Source organism: Perca flavescens, chromosome 13, assembly GCF_004354835.1.
Source record: "Perca flavescens isolate YP-PL-M2 chromosome 13, PFLA_1.0, whole genome shotgun sequence".
Lineage (NCBI taxonomy): Eukaryota > Metazoa > Chordata > Actinopteri > Perciformes > Percidae > Perca > Perca flavescens.
The window spans coordinates 35,396,998-35,407,283 of NC_041343.1; the positions used below are offsets into that span (position 1 = coordinate 35,396,998).

General features: G+C 45.2%; 1 protein-coding gene across 1 annotated transcript in view; it reads right to left on the reverse strand.

The window, feature by feature from the left end:
• adamts2a (ADAM metallopeptidase with thrombospondin type 1 motif, 2a) overlaps nucleotides 1–8,188 on the reverse strand; it is a 57,463-nt gene extending 49,275 nt beyond the window's left edge. The window contains exons 1-2 of the mRNA XM_028595068.1: nucleotides 8,026–8,188; nucleotides 1–365 (exon numbers count right to left, since the gene is read on the reverse strand). The exon at nucleotides 1–365 is cut by the window's left edge and continues 6 nt beyond it. Coding sequence (XP_028450869.1) covers nucleotides 1–365; nucleotides 8,026–8,113 — 453 coding nt within the window. The 5' untranslated portion in view covers nucleotides 8,114–8,188. The remainder of the gene's footprint in view (nucleotides 366–8,025) is intronic.
• Between the last annotated feature and the right edge of the window lie 2,098 nt (nucleotides 8,189–10,286).

The window sequence follows — 10,286 nt, forward strand, 5'->3', positions numbered from 1 at the left end:
ATCACAGTTGCTGACAGCGACGGCCGTGTCCTCCATGTCGGCCACCTCTCCGCTGTAGAAGCAGCCGGAGTCTGTGATTGGCTGCGAGCGTTTGCGCCCTGACTCCTCCCACCACTCCACGGAGGCAGCGGGGGCCACGAGGCGCGCGTTGGGACGCAGAATCAGCTGCAGCCGCCGGCCGAACACCGTCACGTTGTAGAACACCGAGCCCCCACCCCTCCCGCTGACAGGGGGCGGGGCCTGTGGGGGCGGGGCCTGTGGGGGCGGGGCGTGTCTTCTGCTGCGGCCTGGCAGGAAACGGCCAATGGAGTCGGTTCTGATTGGACGAACGACAGCGAACTCTGACAGAACCTGATGGAGAGAATCTGAGATAGAAAAGATCAATTAGATCATTAGTTGATTAGTTCATTAGCTCAATTAGTTAATTAGTTCATTAGCTCAATTAATTCATTAGTTCATTAGTTCATTAGTTCATTAGTACATTAGCTCATTAGTCAATTAGTTCATTAGTTCATTAGCACATTAGCACATTAGCTCATTAGCACATTAGTTCATTAGTTCATTAGCACATTAGCACATTAGTTCATTAGCACATTAGCACATTAGTTCATTAATTCATTAATTCATTAATTCATTAATTCATTAATTCATTAATTCATTAGCACATTAGCACATTAGTTCATTAGCACATTAGCACATTAGTTCATTAGTTCATTAATTCATTAATTCATTAGTTAAAGGTCTCGGTTCAAATAGTGGCTGGTCTGGCTAGTCCACACAGCTTTCCTGGATGGGAGAACAACGTGCTCTGGTTTATTGGCATTTCTTTAAACCAATCACAATCATCGTGGGCGGGGCTAAGCTCCGGACGGAGCCACGGTGCCTCTGCTAAATAGTCTCAGGAAGGAACTGGTTCTGGTGGAACATGTGGACCTTCAGAAGTAGTTTTAGTCGTGGAACAGAAAACTCTGATTGGACAGATAGTCTAGCTAGCTGTTAGAAAGACAGACAGACAGACAGACAGATAGTCTAGCTAGCTGTTAGAAAGACAGACAGACAGACAGACAGACAGATAGTCTAGCTAGCTGTTAGACAGACAGACAGACAGACAGACAGATAGTCTAGCTAGCTGTTAGACAGACAGACAGACAGACAGTCTAGCTAGCTGTTAGAAAGACAGACAGACAGACAGACAGACAGATAGTCTAGCTAGCTGTTAGACAGACAGACAGACAGACAGATAGTCTAGCTAGCTGTTAGACAGACAGACAGACAGACAGTCTAGCTAGCTGTTAGACAGACAGACAGATAGTCTAGCTAGCTGTTAGACAGACAGACAGACAGATAGTCTATCTAGCTGTCTGGATTTACCCTACAGAGATCTGAGGAGCAGTTAACCATAGTCCTCACAGATCCACCGGAGGTTAGTCATCTTTGTTTGAGGGATAATATGTACAGTTTATCGATTAATAAAACCCAGAAATGGATCTTATAATATCTGGTTTATCAATGACCTGATCAGTTCTTAATGTAAACTTTAACCTCCCGCAGGCAGCTACCAGACACTTTTAAGGTGGAATGTTTTCTTGCATGTTACTCGATGCACAAGACATCGTGCATCCATCAACACACCTTAAATGTCAACATGACAACTTTAGTTTTCATGACAAACGCTCCACTGATATAAGTTATGTTTTTGTATTTGTGCGTGTATATCACCATGAAACATACTATCTATCTGGAATGGCTGATTTAAGAACTGAAAGCAGCAGACTGGAGTTTTCCTTCAGTTAATATTTGTTAGTATGTTTGTATGTATACTTTACTTTATAACTATTCGGTTCTTACAATTCTATTTTGATTTAAAGGACAGTATGGATGCTATTCTAAGGGGTGGGGGACTGTGAATGTGATTTATGTTGTTAAAAAGAATAAAAACAAACTTTGAACGAGTTTTCCTTCAGTTATTAAAGTTGTTATGAAGCCAGAGTGGTTTCTCCTCACTGGAACAGAACCTGGAGGTTCTGGTTTCACTTTAGGTCTCAGAGACGCAAATCGCTAACCCTTAAATCACTGTGTGTGTGTGTGTGTGTGTGTGTGTGTGTGTGTGTGTGTGTCTCTCTCTCTCTGTGTGTGTGTGTGTGTGTGTGTGTGTGTGTGTGTGTGTGTCAGAACAAAGCAGTATATCTGTGGTAGTTTCACAGGAAAAAGGAGGCTGAGGTCAACGGTCACAGACACACACACACACACACACACACACACACACACACACACACACACACACACACACACACACACACACACACACACACACACTCAGAGTATGATGAAATGTGATCTGAATCCTCCACATTCCTCAAACGCCAGACACGTATAAACACAAAGATTTATGGGAAAACGTGGAGAGGAATATTCTGTGAGTCAGAAACAGAAACAGTTTCCATCTGCTGCAGCACACAGGGCTCTCCTGACTCCTCTCAGACCAGGACCAGGACCACAGGAAGACCCCTTCTCTCTTCTGACACCTCACAGACCAGGACCATGAGGAGACCCCTTCTCTCTCCTGACTCCTCTCAGACTCAGACAAGGACCACAGGGAGACCCCTTCTCTCTCCTGACTCCTCTCAGACCAGGACCATGAGGAGACCCCTTCTCTCTCCTGACTCCTTTCAGACCAGGACCAGGACCACAGGGAGACCCCTTCTCTCTCCTGACTCCTCTCAGACTCAGATCAGGACCAAGAGGAGACCACTTCTCTCTCCTGAATCTTCTCAGACTCATACCAGGACCACAGGGAGACCCCTTCTCTCTCCTGACTCCTCACAGACCAGGCCAGGACCACAGGGAGACCCCTTCTCTCTCCTGACTCCTCACAGACTCAGACCAGGACCACAAGGAGACCCCTTCTCTCTCCTGACTCCTCACAGACTCAGACCAGGACCACAGGGAGACCCCTTCTCTCTCCTGACTCCTCTCAGACCAGGACCAGGACCACAGGAAGATCCCTTCTCTCTCCTGACACCTCACAGACCAGGACCATGAGGAGACCCCTTCTCTCCTGACTCCTCTCAGACTCAGACCAGGACCACAGGGAGACCCCTTCTCTCTCCTGACACCTCACAGACCAGGACCATGAGGAGACCCCTTCTCTCTCCTGACTCCTCTCAGAATCAGAGCAGGACCACAGGGAGAGCCCTTCTCTCTCCTGACTCCTCTCAGACTCAGACCAGGACCACAGGGAGACCCCTTCTCTCTCCTGACTCCTCTCAGACCAGGACCATGAGGAGACCCCTTCTCTCTCCTGACTCCTTTCAGACCAGGACCAGGACCACAGGGAGACCCCTTCCTCTCCTGACTCCTCTCAGACTCAGACCAGGACCATGAGGAGACCACTTCTCTCTCCTGAATCCTCTCAGACTCAGACCAGGACCACAGGGAGACCCCTTCTCTCTCCTGACTCCTCACAGACTCAGACCAGGACCACAGGGAGACCCCTTTTCTCTCCTGACTCCTCACAGACTCAGACCAGGACCACAGGGAGACCCCTTCTCTCTCCTGACTCCTCTTAGACCAGGACCAGGACCACAGGGAGACCCCTTCTCTCTCCTGACTCCTCACAGACTCAGACTAGGACCACAGGGAGACCCCTTCTCTCTCCTGACTCCTCTCAGACCAGGACCAGGACCACAGGAAGACCCCTTCTCTCTCCTGACCCCTCACAGACCAGGACCATGAGGAGACCCCTTCTCTCTCCTGACTCCTCTCAGACTCAGACCAGGACCACAGGGAGACCCCTTCTCTCTCCTGACTCCTCTTAGACCAGGACCAGGACCACAGGGAGACCCCTTCTCTCTCCTGACTCCTCTCAGACTTAGACCAGGACCACAGGGAGACCCCTTCTCTCTCCTGACTCCTCTCAGACTTAGACCAGGACCACAGGGAGACCCCTTCTCTCTCCTGACTCCTCACAGACTCAGCCAAATCAACCAATCAGATCAAACTCTTACCGAAACCAGTCGGGAGAAGAGCAAAATCATCTTTTCCTCCGAGTGCCATTTTTTGCTCTTCTTTCAGTGAAGGACTACTTTCTAATTCAATTCAATTCAATTTCAATTCAATTTTATTTATAGTATCAAATCATAACAAAAGTTATCTCGAGACACTTTACAGATAGAGTAGGTCTAGACCACACTCTATAAATTCCAAAACCCCAACAATTACAGTAATTCCCTCAAGAGCAAGCATTAGCAGTGGCTATTGCGACAGTGGCAAGAAAAAACTCCCTTTTAGGAAGAAACCTCGGCAGACCCAGACTCTTGGTAGGCGGGGTCTGACGGGCCGGTTGGGGGCGTGATGAACAGTGGTGATAACAGTCACATTAGAAGTCACATTGACTTCGAAGGTTATCGTGGAAGTTCATGTCATAGCAGGGCACATCATTCAGATCTAACTTGCTGCGATAGCTACACGCATCTCCTCCGTGGAAGCCTCCACGTTGTTCAGACTGAACAGTCGCTTCTCATTGGGTCACACTTAAACCGCCTCAAAACCAACGCTGATTGGTCGGTCGTTTCAAACGACTTCAGATCAGGTACTGAAAGTAAAACAAACGACTCCAAATTTTCTCTACCTCAAGATGCCAGAATGATCTGCGAGTGGAGAACTGGAGCTCACCAGATCAGGACGGTCTCACCAGGCTACCGTTATAAAGCTTATGGATGTTAAATCAACGAGCTTTTATTTAATAGATTTTTTAAAGATTGTTTCTTCTTAATCGACAGGATAGCATGAAAAGAGGGAAGGGGAGAGAGGGCGACATGCGGAAAAGAGCCGCAGGGCAGATTCAAACCCGGACCACTGCCAAGGACTCGGCCTCCATGGGGCGCACGCTCTACTGGGCACGCCAGAGGTGGAGTGTTATGTTTTATCTGCTGTGGTTTCTCCAACATTTGAGACACACATATGGAGATAATAACGGTCCAGAATGATAAACAAATATGCTTATTTTATTCATAGAAAAAAGTCACATTTTCTTGAGGAAGTATGCCTAACCCCCCCGCCAAATACGGGCACCTAAGTCTTCCACAAACCGAGAGAAAACACTGGCGTTGGGACTAACTGTGTCACGCTAGGGGTTGGGACGGGGGTTAAAGAACGCTCCAAAGTTAGGCTTTTATTTTGGCGGGAGAGAATCTCAGATATCTGAATGAAATGTCTCCAAACTCTCTGACTCCAGAGTCTGCACAGTCTAACTTTATGTGTTCTTGTTAAATAAAAAAGTACATTACTGTAAACATTGATATTTTTATAATGCAGCAGGTTAGAGTCTGTTTCATATTCAAGATAAATTGGTTTTGCAGCTGAAATATCCCAAATAAACTCCTCATCTTGTACTACTGTAAGAACAAGTAATACTGAGGGTAACCAGAGGAAGTTATCACCCATTTAAAGGGGCTTTGGTCTCATGTTTGGAAGTGTTTTAAGAGACATGACAGGAGCCCTGTTGGCCTGTTGGACAGTAGAATATGGTCATGAGGTCAGAGGGGGGTTAAGAGGGGTACTTCAGAAGTCCCCCCAGGATTTCACCGCCTGTTTTCCAGGTTGTTGCGCCCCAGAATGCCTGATTTGTGGCAGCTTTTGTTAAGACCTGCGATAAAAGTTGCAATGTATTCTGTGTTTTCTCTGTTGTGATGAAACTGCGAGAGACAGTGAAAACTTTTTATTATACTACTTTAAAAATGTCTCTCAGAGTGGGGTGGGTGCTGTGATTGGAGGAAGTCAAGGGAAGCTCAGGTTATTATACAGTATATATGATCTGATATTGATGAATAAAACCCAGAAATGGATCTTCTAATATCAGTCTCTTCACCACGGATGGAGAAGTAAGAAGTCCTTTAAAGTAACTTGTAATGTAAACATGAAGCTGATGAACTGCTCTAGCTTTCCCAACGTGTATACACAGTTATGGTGATAATAATATTAGTTATAATAGTTATAATAGTAATAAGAAAAACATGTTCATAAACCTTTCACCAAACACGTGCACCAAAGTCTTCCACCAACTCAGCTCCCGTTACTGCAGACTCTGATTATTAAAACTAAATATTATAGATATTATATTATAGACTGAGTTACCTTTACAGGCTGCAACATTAAGGAACACATCAATGCATCAATATTTAGAGTTTATTCATCAATAAATGATGCTGAAATGAGACATTCTGCGCAAGTACTTTTACTTTCAGTACTTGAAATATATTTTGATGCCGATACTTTCATACTTTAACTTGCAGTACAACTTGCAGGACTTTTACCTGTAACCAGACCAAAACCAGCGGAGATCCACAGAGAACACACTGACAGTAGGAGTTGTAGTAGTACTCTAGTTGACAGTAGGAGTTGTACGAGTACTCTAGATGACAGTAGGAGTTGTACGAGTACTCTAAAGGTAAAGGTACTTTATTTGTCACATACACGTACATGTAGCGAAATTCATTCTCTGCATTTAACCCATCCCTCAAGGGAGCAGTGGGCAGCCAATCACAGCGCCCGGGGACCAACTCCAGATCTGAGCCAGTGCCTTGCTCAAGGGCACTGACTGGAGAACCTAGTACATGTTTTTGATGGTGGGGGAAACCGGAGCGCCCGGAGGAAACCCACGCAAACATGGGGAGAACATGCAAACTCCACACAGAAAGGCCCCGGAACCACCTGGATTCAAACCCAGAACCTTCTTGCTGTGAGGCCACAGTGCTAACCACTGGGCCACCATGCTGCTCTAGATGACAGTATGAGTTGCAGTAGTACTGTAATTGACAGTATGAGTTGCAGTAGCAGTCTAGTTGACAGTATGAGTTGCAGTAGTACTGTAGTTCTAGCAGTAGTAGCCTACTGTAGTTTTAGCAGCAGTACTGTAGTTTTAGCAGCAGTAGTACTGTAGTTTTAGCAGCAGTACTGTAGTTTTAGCAGCAGTAGTACTGTAGTTTTAGCAGCAGTACTGTAGTTTTAGCAGTAGTACTGTAGTTTTAGCAGTAGTAATATAGTTTTAGCAGCAGTAGTACTGTATTTTTAGCAGCAGTACTGTAGTTTTAGCAGCAGTACTGTAGTATTAGCAGTAGTACTGTAGTTTTAGCAGTAGTAATATAGTTTTAGCAGCAGTAGTACTGTATTTGTAGCAGCAGTACTGTAGTTCTAGCAGCAGTACTGTAGTTTTAGCAGTAGTACTGTAGTTTTAGCAGTAGTACTGTAGTTTTAGCAGCAGTAGTACTGTAGTTTTAGCAGCAGTACTGTAGTTCTAGCAGTAGTACTGTAGTTTTAGCAGTAGTACTGTAGTTTTAGCAGCAGTAGTACTGCAGTTTTAGCAGTAGTACTGTAGCTTTAGCAGTAGTACTGTAGTTTTAGCAGCAGTAGTACTGTGGTTTTAACAACAGTACTGTGGTTCTAGCAGTAGTACTGTGGTTCTAGCAGTAGTACTGTGGTTTTAGCAACAGTAGTACTGTGGTTCTAGCAGTAATACTGTGGTTTTAGCAACAGTAGTACTGTGGTTTTAGCAGCAGTAGTACTGTGGTTCTAACAGTAGTACTGTGGTTTTAGCAGCAGTAGTACTGTGGTTTTAACAACAGTAGTACTGTGGTTCTAGCAGTAGTACTGTGGTTTTAACAACAGTAGTACTGTGGTTTTAGCAGCAGTAGTACTGTGGTTCTAACAGTAGTACTGTGGTTTTAGCAGCAGTAGTACTGTGGTTTTAACAGCAGTAGTACTGTGGTTCTAGCAGTAGTACTGTGGTTTTAGCAACAGTAGTACTGTGGTTTTAGCAGCAGTAGTACTGTAGTTCTAGCAGTAGTACTGTAGTTTTAGCAGCAGTAGTACTGTAGTTTTAGCAGCAGTAGTACTGTAGTTCTAGCAGTAGTACTGTAGTTTTAGCAGCAGTAGTACTGTAGTTTTAGCAGCAGTAGTACTGTAGTTCTAGCAGTAGTACTGTAGTTTTAGCAGCAGTACTGTAGTTTTAGCAGCAGTGGGTCTCACCTGAGTTGTCAGTGATGTAAACGGAGGGTAAACAGTCCATCTGCAGCAGAAACACAATAATCAATAATCCATAATGAACCTGGTCCATTCTGAGAGAGACAGACAGAAACTGAGAGACAGACTGCTGGACGGAGAGACAGACTGAGAGACAGACTGAGAGACAGACTGCTGGACGGAGAGCTGCTGAGCAAACTGAACTCTGGAACAGACACTCCTCCACTACTGCTCATTATCTCCTCCCTCTCTCTGTCTGTGTGTGTGTGTCTGTGTGTGTGTGTGTGTGTGTGTGTGTGTGTGTGTGTGTGTGTGTGTCTGTGTGTGTGTGTCTGTGTGTGTGTGTGTGTGTGTGAGTGTGTGTGTCTGTCTGTCTATCCCTCTCTGCCCTCCCACTCACAGCTCTCTTTTTGCAGAAACAGCACTAACTAACACACACACACACACACACACACACACACACACACACACACACACACACACACACACACACACACACACACACACACACACACACACACACACACACACACACACACACACACACACACACACACACTGTTGTCCACTAGATGGAGACAATGACCATGGATCTCCAGCAGCAGACCTAATCTGTGTCCATAACAACACTTCTGACATCACAGATCACATGACCATTCACACCCACTGGGCATGTGCGTACCGGTGTAAACAGGCATCACATGACCAGAAATCTTTCTTACGTTAACTAGTTATTTTGGCTTCTAAACTTTCTCCACTAAAGCCAGCTGTCCCGGCCTGTAAAGGACCGTGTCCTCCCAGACCTCTGGCCCCTTTTCTCTGCTAAAGTATAGAGGTTAAAGGTAACTGTCCTGGAGGCTGCCCCCCCCCCTCCCTGACCAGTGAAAACCACGTGTCTCCAGATCTGTTGATTTGAAGTGAGGACTTCAACAATATGAAACCCCCCCCCCCAGCTGTTCCTCTGAGCTCAGCAGGAAGTCATGTTTCTCTGTTTGCATTTCTGAAGTCAGAAACCTGTCAACCTGTTCTCCATCATACAGGAACTCTCTGACAGCTGCTGCCTCACACCCCCACACAACATTAACCTGTCAGAGACTAGCAGCTCACTCAGAGGAACTCATTCTGGTTCTTCATGCTCCACAAGACTCTCTGAACTCAGATAGTAACTTTAGTTCACCTGCCTCCTGGAACAACAACACACACTGTCTCACCTGGACCTTTTTTAAACCTCCAAACTTCAACTTGGACTTGCTTTACACACATATGTATCAGCCCAGGGGCGTAGCCCAACATGCTGGGTCCTGTAGGAAGGCATTCTCTATGGCCCCTCCCTGCATCCACAGCTATTCATTCCAGCATCTTTTTGGCCCCTCCTCACATGAGGACCCTACTCAGTCCCCTCCCCCAGTCCGACACCCCTGTATCTTCCACATACCTGAGTTCCACTGCCACACTGTGTCAAGGCCACTGGCTCCACCCCTAATAAATATGCAAATATAATGCAAATAAGTACAGTCAAAAGTATATTTATTATCTTTATTGACAACGTAGCACCACATATTAGAATCAGAAAGTCTAACTTATAACACCATGCAAACAGAACGGATGACTTCCTCTCTCCATGCTGGTGTTGGGATAGATAGATAGATAGATAGATAGATAGATAGATAGATAGATAGATAGATAGATAGATAGATAGATAGATAGATAGAAGATACTTTATTCATCCCCATGGGGAAATTCAAGTGTCCAGCAGCTCACACATAAACACACATTCCTATACACCACACAGTTCCCCATAATTAATAAATAAATAAATACACTGCGAATGCATACACAAGAGAGTTAAAAACAGAATAAAAGCAGCATAATTATATTATATCTGGGTTAAGGGTTAGTGGGAAATAAGGGGGGTGTTAAATAGCCTGATGCCTGTGGGGACAAAGGATCTCCTGAACCTCTCTGTCCTACAGTGCAGCGAGAGCAGTTGCTCACTGTAACTGCTCCTCTGTCCAGCCAGGACCTTGTAGAGGGGGAGGGGGGGTGGCCAGTCTGACTAATGGATAACAGAAATATAGAGCAAACTGACCACATTTGCATGCTTTAAATAACTTTGGATAAGCAATTTAACAAAGTCTAATAATAAAGCTTTCTTAAAGCACATGTGTGTTGGGTTATAGAGCTCGCTGTGTTATTCTTGTCTGTGTAACTGACTCCATGTTGTTGTAACTGATGATCTCTGAGTTTAAATAAAGGTTGAATGAATG